The 14777-nt window shown below is 51.2% G+C and overlaps 2 protein-coding genes across 6 annotated transcripts; one reads left to right on the top strand and one right to left on the bottom strand.

Annotated features, from left to right (window-relative positions):
- Nucleotides 1–464: 464 nt before the first annotated feature.
- Nucleotides 465–11276, bottom strand: MUTYH (mutY DNA glycosylase). Of its 4 annotated transcripts, none has more exons than XM_066376144.1 (17): nt 11143–11276; nt 6422–6498; nt 5485–5605; nt 4446–4651; nt 4324–4363; nt 4129–4202; nt 3952–3993; nt 3800–3871; nt 3609–3722; nt 3430–3527; nt 3204–3348; nt 3059–3122; nt 2687–2878; nt 2449–2585; nt 2215–2364; nt 1980–2021; nt 465–930 (listed from the first exon to the last, which is right to left on the bottom strand). In XM_066376144.1, exons 3-17 carry the CDS (start codon nt 5597–5599, stop codon nt 799–801), a joined length of 1623 nt encoding a protein of 540 aa, XP_066232241.1. In that variant the 5' UTR covers nt 5600–5605; nt 6422–6498; nt 11143–11276; the 3' UTR covers nt 465–798. The 4 variants fall into 4 exon arrangements, with proteins under 4 accessions (XP_066232241.1, XP_066232237.1, XP_066232238.1 ...); XM_066376140.1 differs by lacking the exon at nt 11143–11276 and adding an exon at nt 10900–11027 and having other exon boundaries at nt 466–930; XM_066376141.1 differs by lacking the exon at nt 6422–6498 and adding an exon at nt 10900–11038 and having other exon boundaries at nt 468–930; nt 4446–4594; nt 11143–11221.
- Nucleotides 11083–14678, top strand: TOE1 (target of EGR1, exonuclease). Of its 2 annotated transcripts, none has more exons than XM_066376153.1 (8): nt 11083–11218; nt 11978–12120; nt 12201–12241; nt 12397–12493; nt 12609–12767; nt 13034–13293; nt 13489–13648; nt 13730–14678. In XM_066376153.1, exons 1-8 carry the CDS (start codon nt 11167–11169, stop codon nt 14396–14398), a joined length of 1581 nt encoding a protein of 526 aa, XP_066232250.1. In that variant the 5' UTR covers nt 11083–11166; the 3' UTR covers nt 14399–14678. The 2 variants fall into 2 exon arrangements, with proteins under 2 accessions (XP_066232250.1, XP_066232251.1); XM_066376154.1 differs by lacking the exon at nt 11083–11218 and adding an exon at nt 11506–11644.
- Nucleotides 14679–14777: the final 99 nt, after the last annotated feature.

Below are 14777 nucleotides of genomic sequence, written 5' to 3' on the forward strand. Positions count from 1 at the left end.
ATTCCAAATAATTTCTTGAGATAGGAATTTAAGGCAAAACAAGCCCTCCCCTGTGCTTCCCTCCTCTATAGGGAGCAGCCATGGCAGAAGGGGCAAGACCAAGCCAAACCATCTGCTCTCGAGCAGAGCAGTACACCTGCTCCAGAACTGACCATAGATCTGGATGAAAGTGTAGGGTGCCAACCACTGGGAGGGGCTCCCTACAGCTGCCTTCTCTCCTGGGTACAGAGGGAGGGCAGATTATTCTGGACAGAACCCACCCCACCTCCATCTGCCCAGGGCTGGCTGGGAGCTCAACCAGCGGAAGTCAAGACTAAGCAGGACTTTACCACTTTCTAGGACCCTCAGAGGTGAGGAAGAAGGGAGCTAGGGAGAGAATAGAAAGTCTCCAAAACAACTAAAAAAATAAGGACTTTATTTTTTATTTTTTTACAGAGAGAGAGTCGAAGAGAGGGATAGACAGGGACAGACAGGCAGGAACAACGAGAGATGAGAAGCATCAATTATCAGTTCTTCGTGGCGACACCTTAGCTGTTCATTGATTACTCTCTCATATGTATCCTGACCGTGGGCCTTCAGCAGACCGAGCAACACCTTGCTCAAGCCAGCGACCCTGGGTCCAAACTGGTGAGCCTTGCTCAAACCAGATGAACCCGCGCTCAAACTGGCGACCTTGGGGTCTCAAATCTGGGTCCTCCACATACCAGCTCGACGCTCTATCCACTGCGCCACCACCCAGTCAGGCAATAAGCACTTTATTAAACAACAGGATTCTCAAGGGGTGGGGGTTTCCAGGTGTCACTGGCCCACACTGTTGAGTGTAGGTGCACCAGTCGGGATGTGGGGCCGAAAGAAACAATCCAGGACTTGCTGGCCTGGGCTGGGTTTTTTCCGGCTGGATGGCACAGACGCCTGGGATCTTTTGGGACTCTGTTCAGAAGCAAAAGAAGGCACTGCCCTAGCCGGTTGGCTCAGTGGTAGAGCGTCGGCCTGGCGTGCAGAGGTCCCGGGTTCGATTCCCGGCCAGGGCACACAGGAGAAGCACCCATTTGCTTCTCCACCCCTCCCGCTCTCCTTCCTCTCTGTCTCTCTCTTCCCCTCCCGCAGCCGAGGCTCCATTGGAGCAAAGATGGCCCGGGCGCTGGGGATGGCTCCTTGGCCTCTGCCCCAGGCGCTAGAGTGGCTCTGGTCGCAACAGAGCGACACCCCTGGTGGGCGTGCCGGGTGGATCCCGGTCGGGCGCATGCGGGAGTCTGTCTGACTGTCTCTCCCGGTTTCCAGCTTCAGAAAAATACAAAAAAAAAAAGAAGGCACTGAGGGAGCTGCAAAAATATTCTTTCACCCCGAGCCACTGATCTAGCTCAGGCTCTAGCCTGACTGTAGTAAAGCTTCCAGTCTATCTCCAGGATCTGCCTCTTCAATCAGCTCTCTAAAAGGTAGTCTTGCACAATCTTCCACAAATATAAATCTGACTCTTCTCGCCACCTACAGTGCTTCAGTGGCCTGAAGTCCATGGCCCTGCTGACTGCTCCAGCTAAATCAAATGCTCAGAGTTCCTCACGCACTGCAGATTGTACTGTGTCCACCATTACAGTACTCTTGGGCCTGGAGAATATCCTTATTGGTGATTCCCTTCCCAAACCTAGAGAAAACGAATCATTTCTAGGACCCAGATTACCAGCCACTTCTTTCAAGCAGCTTTTTCTGATCGTTGCCTCCCAGACAAACTTAGAGCTCTACACTCATATCCCAAAAAATCTAGTACAAACATTTCACACATCTGACAGTACTATCTCTATCACTTGCTCTTGTCCCTTCTCAACCTGGACCCCAGACTATAAGGTCTTCAGGTCAACAATTCCTCTCCTCCTAGTAAAACCTGGAGCAGACAGTGTTCACCCAAACATGTATCACTTAACTCACTGAAAACATGGATTCAGGCCTAGGGAGAGAGGCTGGGTGAGGGCCAGGGGACTCACCTTGCAGGTCCTTGGCTGTTGGCCCTCATACACACGGAACACCTAGAAGGGGAGAATGCAGGGCTGGAATCTCCCCCAAAGGGCCAGAGCCCTGCGTTTGTCCTGAACTTCATGTTGCAGCACTTTGGTTTAATATAGCTTCCTTCCCCCCCACCCTACACCCACCCCCTCCGTTTACATAATCATAGGTTTATGCAGAACGTGTAGGAAACAACAAAGACAACACAGATAGTGCCTTTTTCATGGCGGTGGAGACAGCTGCGGTGTGAAACTCTTCCCGGGTCAGCCAGCGAGCACCAGGCGGTGTGGTCACAGGGGCCTGCCCTTCCAGGGCCAGACCGTATACTTGATAGGTCAGCTTGATGTGAGAGAAGGTGTGGACCACCTGGAGGGAGAACCAAGGGGCTGAAACAGGCCTGTGGATGTGGCCCCAAAAGCCATCATTCCTGGCCCCTCCCTGCTCACTCACCTGCCCAAGGTGCTGCAGGCGTGTGGCTGGGAGGGGCCCAGCCCAACTGTGCAGTTCCTGCAGCAGGGCCTGGCGCTGACACTGCCCTGAGGGCTCCACAGTCACAGACGGAAACTCCCACAATCCTGCCAGCAGACCTGAGACAGGTCAGCCAGAGGTCAGTCAGGCCTTAGTTGTTGGCTCCTCCATTTCTCCCCCTTTGCTCATGCCTCTGGCCTCCACTCCCAGGACCCAGTACCTGAGTTGGGCCTCTGCACCAGCAGAATTCGGGCACCCCCAAGGGCCCTGGGCTGCTCCAGAACACAGGTGGCAGAGCACTCTTCCCTGGGGGGCCTGCGGCTGGCCTTTCTAGGAAAGTTGGCCACTCCCAGGGCCAGGTCCCAAGGCTCTGTAGGAGGTGCACACAACTGGCACTGTCCAGTGCTGGGAGCTGGGAACAGAGATCCCCAAGCCCCGCTCAGGCCAGGTAGGCTTAGGGGCCAAGCCCAGAGAGCAGGCATCGGCCGAGCTCCGCAGACTCTTACTCAGGTTGTAGGATGAACTGAATGAGGTTTCCACAGGCAGCTCCTTGACAGTGCTGGGAAGGGCTGGGGCTGGGGTGGGCACTCACCACACTCCTCCACGTCAGGACTGCCTGGCAGGTTCTGTGAGGCTACAAGCTGTGCCCGCTCCACCTGAGAGACACAGCCAACGATGTCATGGGGCAGGGGCTACTTACTCCCTAGGCCCGATTGTCCCTTCCCCAGATGGCTCACCCTCTGGTGTGCCTGGCATAGGCTCTGCACAGGGCACTGGCTGCAGAATGGGTGCTGCGGGGTGCATACTGTGGCCCCCAGCTCCATGATTGCTTGGTTAAAATCTCCTGGCCGGGCTGGGTCAACCAGCTGCTGGGCTAGGCTCCTATCAGAAAGGAACATTTCTGTGAGCCAAAGACCCTTTGGAGGCACCCTTCCCAGTATCCCACATTACCCACCATCCTACCAGAGCTGCTGGGAGACAAGGGCACTACTGGGATCAGCACCAATGACTCGGACACGACACAGCACTCGCACGACATTGCCATCCACCACACCGGCTGCCTGGCAGAGAGGAGTCCAGGAGTCAGCCTGGTCTGGGAGGAAAGTGGCCATGCACAAAATGGGGGTGGGCTGTGGGCTCACCTGGCCAAAGGCAATGGAAGCAATGGCTCCAGCTGTGTACCGCCCTACACCAGGCAGGAGCCGCTGCAAGCTTTCTGCTGTACGTGGCATGCGTCCCCCTAGCTCCTCTACCACCTGATTGGGGTGGGACAGTTTGAGGTTAGGAGACACCTGAAGCCCTGGGGATTCCACTCTCTCTACCACCCCCTTACCTTCCGAGCTCCCTCCTGCAGCCTCCGGCCTCGAGAGTAATACCCCAGGCCAGCCCAGAGCTGGTTCACCTCCTGTGGGTGGAGTCAGGTCAGAGAGACCGTGGTCTGTCCTCTGTTGTCCCCACTTCCCCCTATCCTAGGATGGGTCTCACCTCCAGAGAAGCACTGGCCAGATCCTGCAATGTTGGCCACTTCTATAGCCAGAAGGTAGGCAAAAAAAGAAGAGGTCAAGGGTGAGAAAGGCAGAACAAGCCTATGCCCCCTCCCCAAAGGACAGGTTCTCCTCTGGGATCTAGCCCATGACCCTCCCCTTCCTTCCCTGAAGTCACCTGCATCCATTTGGTATAATAGTCGATCACCGTGGCAACCTGGGTCTGCTGCAGCATGACCTCTGAGACCCACACTGGGGGAGAGGGGTTGGCTTGAGGGCACTGCTGACCTGACCTGCTCCTAGCCCATAACCCCTGACCCTAGACCTGAGGGCACCCAGGCAAAGCAGCTCTGCTCTCAGGAGAGGTACTCACCAGCATATGCCCGCCTGTCCAGGTCCACCTCACCCTCTGCCTGCAATCCCAGATGGGGAGTTAGTGTGGAGACAGCTGGGCACTAGCCTCCCACCCACTGTCCCTGTCCTTCGCCTGCCTACCAGCCTTCTCCATGGTAGGTCCCGCTTCTCTCGGTCGTACCAGCTCAGCAGACTCTCCCGGAAGACTGTAACCTCAGCTGTATCTCTGAATTGATGGTACGGGGAGACAGAGGTCTGCAATACCACCTTCTCCTGCCGCTTGGCCAGGCCTGCTGGGTGCTCAGGAAACTCAGGAGCTGTGCCTGCACAAGCTGTGCACCAGGGACCTGGGGCACTGCAGCCTGGTTTCAGTCTGGTCCCACTCAGGGCTTCCCCACCTCCAACCCCTTCCTTAAGCCTTGGATCTGGAGTCAGACCAGAATTTTCTACTTGTGTAGCCTTAGCCAAGTTTCCAGCCTTAATTTTCCCGGAGTAGTACTGCTGGCTTCTTGTCTCTGGGTCACAATGAAAATCCAGCAGCTTCAGCCAAGCATGACATGTACCTGTGTAGAGCTTTCCCACTTACAAAATACCTTCAGGCTGATAAACTCTTTAGATCCCACAAAAGCCACATGAGGAAGACTACAGCTCTATATCACTAATAAGAAAGCAGCCATTCAGAACAATTATCCCAAAGTCACACAGTAAAGTCAGAATGAGATCCTTAATTAGTCCCTTATGCCTTGATATATACCAGGGGTCCCCAAACTACGGCCCGCGGGCCACATGCGGCCCCCAGAGGCCATTTATCCGGCCCCCGCCGCACTTCTGGAAGGGGCACCTCTTTCATTGGTGGTCAGTGAGAGGAGCATAGTTCCCACGGAAATACTGGTCAGTTTGTTGATTTAAATTTATTTGTTCTTTATTTTAAATATTGTATTTGTTCCCGTTTTGGTTTTTTACTTTAAAATAAGATATGTGCAGTGTGCATAGGGATTTGTTCATAGTTTTTTTTTTATAGTCCGGCCCTCCAACGGTCTGAGGGACAGTGAACTGGCCCCCTGTGTAAAAAGCTTGGGGACCCCTGATATATACCATGCTCCCTTCCTAGCCCAAGTCTGCCACCTTTTCATGGCCAACAAAACTAGCCTGTGTTTCTGACTAGGCCCAGGCTCCTCACCATCAGGGACAGAAGGCTTGGCCTGGCCGCTGCTGAGGGCATGCTTCTCTCTTCCCCCCTGGCTGGAGGCCTGCTTCCTGTGCCGACTTCCCACGGCTGCTCGTGGCTTCTTCATGATGGCCTAGAACACAAGGGCCCAGCCACAGTAGTCAGTCAAAATGAGGCTGAATCTTGAGCTACCTCCTTCCCTATGCCATTCACATGGATATTTACTTTTTCTCAAGAACTCTCCAGACACTCATGGGTTTGCTCTTGATGGGCGGTGACACTAAGGTCTGACCAGTAGTGCTGAGTTTCCCCAAACCTCAGAGGGACCAGCATTAGTATAGTCCTGGAGATATACTCTAAACAAGAGGCCAGAGCTAGGCTGGGTCAAGGATCAAAGCCTCCTGTGTAGGAGCACCTGCGTATTCCTAATGCTTATTGTGACCGTGTGTGTGAACAGAAGTTCTTTAGTTGTGTCTAGGAACACAGGCAGTAGGTAGGAGGTTTATTTGCTTAGAGATGAAGCACATTTTCAATGAAATGGTCTTTAATGGTCAACAAGTCCAAACCTTGGGAAATGAAAGCCTGGGTCTTCCAGTGGCTTATAGAAACTTTGGGAAAATCACTTCTCCCTCAGCATCACCATCTGTAGAAGAGGATGTTTGGACTAGATGATCTGTGTGAGGTTCTTTTTTCCCATGTCTTGCAGGGACTATTTGTTACCGCTGGAGGAGTTCAGTTCCTTTAATATCCCATCAGGCTCCATACTATTGTTTCCCTGGTGCCCTAGAAACCACAAGTGGCAGGAGCCTATACGCCCCAGAGCCTGTAAATAATGCCCCACACTAGGGCTCCCAATATGTCCCACTTCCTTTGGACCACAACTCCCAACCTGCCCCACAAAACAGAGCAATGAGCTCCAGACTACATCTCCCGACATGCCCCCACCTACCCTGACTAGGCTCCCAACACTCCACGCTTTTGCAGCCCGAGCCACGGTGCAAACTGAGACTTGAACTCTCCGTGTAGCTACGAGAAAGAAGAAACCAAGGATCAGAGAGGGAAAAAAAAATGCAGATGTCAAGTCAGAGGGGAAGAGAGATGAGCATTTTTTATTTGTAATCTTTTTCTGATCTAGAAAATCAGAGCTGGCCATTAGCAATGAGAAAATGCACCTGGTTGATCTTCACTGCTCCCTTACTGTATTTCTAGCTGCCTTTTCTCTGGTAGCAAATGTAGCTAAGCAGTTGGTGCTTTATCAGATTTCTCACTCAATCTCCTGATGATTCCATGAAGTATGGTCTATTACTACTTCCATTTTGGTTATTAAGAAACTGAGGCTTATAGAGATTAAATAACTTGTCCAATCAAACCCAAAAGTTTTGCTTCCAGAACCTATATTCTCGCACTTTGCTATACTGCTGAGCCTCTGGTTCAAACTCTCCTCAAACTTTTGACTTTATCTCCTTTTCATCAAAACAGCTTGCTTCCTTCTTGAGGAAAAAAAAAAAAGAATGCACAAACTTACTTCCTTCTGCTCTCTTCTTCTATGAAAGAGTGGTCCCTGCTCCTAAATTGTCTGAGCTCAGGGTCTTGCTATTTCAATCCCCTCAAGACCCACTCCCCTCCCCTTCACAGCCACATTTCCTTCACCAAACTCACGCCCATAATTAATTCTACAATCCATTCTCCATAGGGTAAAGCAATGTTTTAAGCCAGGGGTCAGGAACCTATGGCTCGTGAGCCAGATGTGGCTCTTTTGATGGCTGCATCTGGCTCGCAGACAAATCTTTAACATTAAAAATATAAAACACTCTCATATATTACAATCCATTCATTTCCTACCACTCATGTTCATGGTTGCGGGTTGCTGGAGCCAATCACAGCTGTCCTCCAGGACAACACCAAATATTTTTTTTTTTACACCAAATTTTTATTGGATAATGCTTAATGTACATGAGTCGTTGTATGACTCTTATGGAATTACATTTTAAAATATGTGGCGTTCATGGCTCTCTCAGCCAAAAAGGTTCCTGACCCCTGTTTTAAGACATAAGTATATCACTTTCTTACTTAAAACCTTCAATAGCTTCCCCCTAACTTGCTGAACAGATATTTATGGAGTGCCCAGTATATGTCAAGCACTTTTAGGTACTTGAACACTTCACTAAATAAAACATCAAAGGTTCCTGCCCTCACAGGGTTTATAATCTAATGGGGGCAGACAAATAATGTTAGCTGATAAATGCTAGCATAAAGAGAAAAAGTACACAGGAGACGGGGACAAGAAAAGAGGATAGGTACAGGAACAGACTGATGTTCTTCTCTCCCTCTTCCTTTCTAGCTAAAGTCAATAAATACAAAATTTAAAAAAAAAAGATTTTCTTATTGCTCACCCTGTTAAATTTAATTTTCTAAATAAAATTTTTTTTTAATTATAAAAAAAAAAGTCCTGGCCAGATAGCTCGGTTGGTTAGCATCATCCCAAAGTGCAGAGGTTGCTGGTTCGATCCCCGGTCAGGGCACATTCAGGAACAGATCAATGATCCTGTCTCTCTCTTTCCCTTTCTTTCTAAAATTAAAAAAAAAAAAGAAAGAAAGAAAGAAAGAAAGAAAAGGGGAGGGATGAAATGCTGCAATTTTAAAGAACGTGGTCATGGCCTGACCAGGAAGTGGTGAAGTGAATAGAGCGTTGGACTGGGACGCAGAGGACCCAGGTTTAAAACCCCAAGGTCTGGCCCTGGCTGGTTGGCTTAGCGGTAGAGCGTCGGCCTGGCGTGCAGGGGACCCGGGTTCGATTCCCGGCCAGGGCACATAGGAGAAGCGCCCATTTGCTTCTCCACCCCCCCCCCTCCTTCCTCTCTGTCTCTCTCTTCCCCTCCTGCAGCCAAGGCTCCATTGGAGCAAAGATGGCCTGGGCGCTGGGGATGGCTCCTTGACCTCTGCCGCAGGCGCTAGAGTGGCTCTGGTCACGGCAGAGCAACGCCCTGGAGGGGCAGAGCATCGCCCCTGGTGGGCGTGCCGGGTGGATCCCGGTCGGGCGCATGCGGGAGTCTGTCTGACTGTCTCTCCCCGTTTCCAACTTCAGAAAAATACAAAAATAATAAAAAATTAAAAAAAAATAAAACCCCAAGGTCGCCTGACCTGTGGTGGCACAGTGGATAAAGCGTCGACCTAGAAATGCTGAGGTCGCTGGTTCGAAACCCTGGGCTTGCCTGGTCAAGGCACATATGGGAGTTAATGCTTCCTGCTCCTCCCCCTTCTCTCTCTCTCCCTCTCTGTCTCCTCTCTAAAAATGAATAAAGAGCGCAGGCTTGCCGGCTTGAGTGTGGGATTGTAGACATGACCCCATGGTTGTTGGCTTGAGCCCAAAGGTCAATGGCTTGAGCAAGGGGTCACTCACTCTGCTGTAGCCCCCCCCCCCCATCAAGGCACATATGAGAAAGCAATCAATGAACTAAGGAGCCGCAACAAAGAATTGATCCGGCCTGACCGGGCGGTGGCGCAGTGGATAGAGCGTCGGACTGGGATGCGGAAGGACCCAGGTTCGAGACCCCGAGGTCGCCAGCTTGAGCGCGGGCTCATCTGGCTTGAGCAAAGAGCTCGCCAGCTTGGACCCAAGGTCGCTGGCTCCAGCAGGGGGTTACTCGGTCTGCTGAAGGCCCGCGGTCAAGGCACGTGTGAGAAAGCAATCAATGAACTAAGAAGTCGCAACGCGCAACAAGAAACTGATGATTGATGCTTCTCATCTCTCTCCGTTCCTGTCTGTCTGTCCCTGTTTATCTCTGCCTCTGTAAAAAAAAAAAAAAGAATTGATCCGTCTCATCTCTCCTCCTTCCTGTCTCTCTGTCCCTATCTATCTCTCTCTGTGTCTGTCACACACACACACACACACACACACACACACACACACACACAAGAGTGTGGTCATGGTGGGCCTTAATAAAGTGATATTTGACCAATGACTTCAAGCAATTAAAGAAATTAGCCATGTGGATACCTGTGGGAAAGGTATACTAAGGAGCTAGTGCAAAGGCTCTGAGGATGGTGCCTGCTGTGTTTGCAGAACAGTAAGGAGGAAGCAAGTGTGGTTAGAACAGAAAAAGGAGGGGGTGAGGAGTAGGAAATAAGATCAGAGAGGTAAAGATGGGGAGGCATGGGATCACAAAGTAGGCCACTAGAGGGCTTTTATTAAATTTTAAATTGATTTTAGAGAGAGAATCATCGATTTGTTGTCCTACTCATCACGCACTCTGTGGTTGATTCTTGTATGTGCCAAGTGGGACCAAACCCACAACCTTGGTGCATCCAACCAACCGAGCTACCAGGCCAGGGCAGCCACTGGAGGGCTTTGGCTGTCACACCCATTGCCCTCAAAAGCCAATCCTCTTAATATAGCCTTGTAGGCTCCGGCCTCACCCCCAGATCGTTATACTCCAGCCATGTTTGCCTGAAATAGATGCTTCAATACCCCAAGTGTGTGTCCACCTTGAGGCCTCACCCAATCCATTTCCTCTGCTTAGACAGCGCTTCAACTATGCTTTACTTAACATCTACTCATTCTTCAGGTCTTGACTTAAATGTCCAAATCAGGTCCCCCAGTCTTATCCTCTTGTGTACTTCTCCCTTGATACTCTTACACCAACTGCAATTTCGCATTTATTTGTAATTCTCTGATCAGCGTCCGCTTTCCTGACTTGACTATAAAAGACTATGAGAGCAAGTACTGGGTCTCTTTTGTTGACTGTTGTGTCCCCTAGAATGAGAAGTGCTAAGTAAGTTGTACACAGTAAATACTTGTTATGTTCATTAATGGGATGAGGGGATTTTCCTTCTTTTTAGAAAAAGAGAAATCTAAACAATCCTCAATAATGATTTAAACGACTCAGAGAGAAAGGTTGAAAATTCACTAGAAGCCGTGAATAACCAAGGAGAAGGGTTGAGACTCCTTGGTGGCTCGAGAGGATGGAAAAGGGCTGGCCCCTCTGGTAGGGAAACCTCTCTCACAGTAGCAGGAGTCACGTCCAATCACCCATAGGTCAACTGTACCTCCAACTGCTTACAATTTGTCCCTTCCTAATCGTCCCTACTGCTGGATCCTTGATCCAAGTCCTTATTATCATCTTCCTGGATTATTTCAAAAGATTCCCTGTCAGAGGGCCGCTCTAACCCCTCTGCAGCCTCGCCTCATACTCCCTCCCCGTCTCTGGAACGCAGTAAGTTCCATTCTTCCAGGGAACTTGCCCTTTCCTAGAATGTCCAGCTTTGCCTGACATTCTCCTGTCTTTGCCTCACTCCTACGCGCGCTTTAAGCTTAGCTCTGGCAGCACCACCTCCTCTGGGGACACCGATCCGTTTCCCGGAGCCGTGTCCCTAAAGACCGCGCAATACCCAAGCCCACGTTCCCGCTGGCTGCACGCGAAGAATTACCTGCCACTCTGTCCCGCGCCCGGCTACCCAATGGTTCCATGGGTACGGCTCCGGCCAATCCGGGCCGCAGGCCTCACGCGATAGCCAATAGGCTCCCATAACGCTCCGAACCCACTCCTCCGCGCCAGACCCGGGAGCTCTGAACGGAAATCCGACCCGTCAGCGACTTCCGGAGGCGAGGGCCTGCACCCCCGCCCCTGACAGAGAAGTCGCGCCAGGAGACAAAGCGGAACTATCTCTTACCCGCAGAGAGGGACGCGCGGTGTCATGGCCGCAGGCGGTGACGATGGCGCAGCCTCAGTTCCAGCGGTTTCTGACGGTGAGTGGCTTTTCAGGGGCTGCCTTAAAAGCCTGTGCGCTCCGGGGGTGGGGAAGGCCTCGGGCTTACCGTGCTAGAAACCGACCTCAAGTTTGGACTAGCTTCTTCCTTCCGAACCTGCCATGAGGAGACTACAAGTCCCGGTTTGCACCGCTGCTCGGGCCGCTAAAGCCTGGAGTGTTGGGAGCCTAGTCAGGGTAGGTGGGGGCATGTCGGGAGATGTAGTCTGGAGCTCATTGCTCTGTTTTGTGGGGCAGGTTGGGAGTTGTGGTCCAAAGGAAGTGGGACATATTGGGAGCCCTAGTGTGGGGCATTATTTACAGGCTCTGGGGCCTACAGGCTCCTGCCACTTATGGCTGCTAGGGCACCAGGGAAACAATAGTATGAAGCCTGATGGGATATTAAAGGAACTGAACTCCTCCAGCGGTAACAAATAGTCCCTGCAAGACATGGGAAAAAAGAACCTCACACAGATCATCTAGTCCAAACGACCTCTTCTACAGATGGGGATGCTGAGGGAGAAGTGATTTTCCCAAACTCTCAGATAAGCCACTGGAAGACCCAGCCTTTCTCTACCCAAATTCAGGGCACCGTTGCTCCAAGACCTGTGGGTAGAGCACGCTGATACAGAGGCTTGAGGGGAAAGCTGCTGTTTCTTGCCATCATGTAAAACGCCCCCAAACCATGGCCTAGCTTGGTGTCCTTTCCTGCAGCCCTTGCCTGAGCATTAATATCCATTGTCCTGTGTTCCTTACGCAGGTGGTGTCAGCAAAAGCACAAAATCTGGGGAGGAGCTAGTAGTCCAGGTTCCAGTGGTGGATGTGCAAAGTGACAACTTTAAGGAGATATGGCCATCCCTTCTGCTGGCCATAAAGACAGCTAGCTTCGTGGCTGTGGACACGGTGAGCGTTAGGAACGGGGAGTCAGGTGGTTGTGAAATGGCTAGTTCTGGGGACTTAACTCTCCTTTTACTCACCTATAGGAACTGAGTGGCCTTGGGGACAGGAAGAGTTTGTTAAACCAGTAAGTATAAGCCATGATCTCTTTATTTCCAGCTTTGACTGGGGTTAGGGTTGGGGCAGACCTTAACCCTGGAGTGGAGGTCACAGTCCTGGGTGATTTTGGGTCCTTCATGAAGCTAACTCCCAGATACAGCCACCTTGAAATCCAACCCCAAGGTGCATCGAGGAACGCTACAAGGCTGTGTGTCATGCTGCGAGGACCCGTTCTATCCTGTCCTTGGGCCTCGCCTGCTTCAAGCAGCAGCCAGACAAGGTATGGGCTTATTTTACCCCCTTCCCAGGTTTGTGGCTGGGGGAAGGCAGAGAGCTGACATCCGAGCAACATCATGTGTGAGGTTTTGATGTAACAGACCCTCTTTCTCTCCCAGGGTGAACATTCATACCTGACCCAGGTGTTCAATCTGACCTTGCTCTGCATGGAAGAGTATGTCATAGAACCAAAGTCTGTGCAGTTCCTAGTACAGCATGGCTTCAACTTCAACAAGCAGTATGCCCAGGGTATCCCGTACCACAAGGGCAATGACAAGGTAAGCCTCCAGCCTTGAGACTACCCTTTCTGTGACTTCATTTTCTTTCTACTTTAGGCTGGATGCATGGGGAGGATCTGCTTCTTAGGGAGAATGAAAAATCACTGTGTCAGGGCTGGGGAAACAAGACTAATACATGGGTGAATGGCACTGGGTTAGGCAGGGAGGGAGAACTTTCTAGGTTGGGGAATTTAGGATAAGTATCTTGTAAATGAGGCTCCCTAGAGGACTCTGTCCTTCCCGATGACCCCTTTCTTTCTACCCAGGGTGATGAGAGCCAGAGCCAGTCAGTGAGGACACTGTTCCTAGAGCTAATCCGGGCCCGCCGACCCCTGATTCTACACAATGGTCTCATAGACTTGGTGTTCCTGTACCAGAATTTCTATGCACACCTGCCTGAGAGCTTGGGAACCTTCACTACTGACCTGTGTGATATGTTCCCGGCTGGCATTTATGACACCAAATATGCTGCTGAGTTTCATGCCCGCTTTGTGGCCTCCTACCTAGAATATGCCTTTCGGAAATGGTGAGAGACTGGTTGAGGGAAAGGGTGAGGCCTAGTATAAACCAATTTCATTCATTTAAGATATTTATTGAGTACCTACATGTGCCAGGCACTGTTTTAGGTGCTGATGATTCAGCAGTGAACAAAACAGACAAATACCCCTGTTCTCATGGAGCTTATATACTAGTGGACCGATACCCTCTTGCGCTGTTACAGTGAGCGGGAAAATGGGAAGCAGCAGGCCGCTGGCAGCCCACACCTTATTCTGGAGTTCTGCAACTATCCTTCTAGCATGAGGGCCCATATAGACTATCGCTGCTGTATGCCCCTTGCAACCCACCGTCCTCATTCTGCCAGTGTCTGTGATAACTTCTCGGTAAGACCACCCACCCATTTCCTGGGGGAGGGGAGATTCTGATACCTGAAACCCCTTTCTAAGCCTCTTTCCTACCTCTAGGCCTATGGCTGGTGCCCTCTGGGATCACAGTGTCCTCGGTCCCACAATATTGACCTTATCATTGACACTGATGAAGCTGCTGTGGAGGATAAGCGGCGGCGGCGGCGACGAAAGGAAAGACGGCGGAGGGCTCTGTTGGGCCCGTCTGGGAAACGGACCTCTGGGGAAGCTGGGGATGGTCCTCCCACTAAGCAGGTCTGTGGGGATGTCCTCAAGGCTGATGAAATTGAGCAGGAGGTGGCTAAGGATGGGGATGTCCTCAAGGCTGATGAAATTGAGCAGGAGGTGGCTAAGGATGAGACTAGCAACCAGCCTGTCTCTGACCAAGTTCACATAAAAGACTTGGAGGTGGGACTTGAAGCTACAAGGCCTGAAACAGCTGACGTGGCTACCTTAGAAGCACCAGGGAGTCAAGCCAGTCCTAAGCCAGCGCCTGGAGACGGATTGCATCGGGCTGGTTTTGATGCCTTTATGACAGGTTATGTAATGGCCTACGTGGGAGTGAGCCAAAGACCTCAACCCTGTAGCTCTGGACCATGGCTCCCTGAATGCCACAACAAGATATACCTGAGTGGCAAAGCTGTACCCCTCACAGTGGCCAAGAGCCAGTTCTCCCGTTCCTCCAAGGCCCACAACCAGAAGATGAAGCTGGCTTGGGGCAGCAGCTGACCTAACTATATCTAGCACCGAGAGCCCAAGGAGAGAAGATGAGGGGTCTGGGTCCCTCTGGCCTGTGAATGTCCTACTCCTAACTACTTCCAGTTGGGGAGGAGGGACTCCTTACAGGGATACTACTGCATTGCTCCTGGACCTTCTCTACCCCAGAGGCTGAGGAAGGATGGCACAGGAAGGCTGACCAGCATCTGTAACACCAACTTTATTTTCAAATCTGAAAGTGTCTTGGGAAAGTTTTACCAAAAAAAATCATCAGAAACAAGTTATGAAAATATTTGACCAGCTTCGTCTTTGGTTATTTCTTATTGCGGCTCTATAAGGACAGACGGTTCCCGTAGCTCCAGCCATAGTGGGAAGGGAAGAAAATCAGTCC

Source organism: Saccopteryx leptura, chromosome 3 (assembly GCF_036850995.1).
Source record: "Saccopteryx leptura isolate mSacLep1 chromosome 3, mSacLep1_pri_phased_curated, whole genome shotgun sequence".
Taxonomy (NCBI): Eukaryota; Metazoa; Chordata; class Mammalia; order Chiroptera; family Emballonuridae; genus Saccopteryx; species Saccopteryx leptura.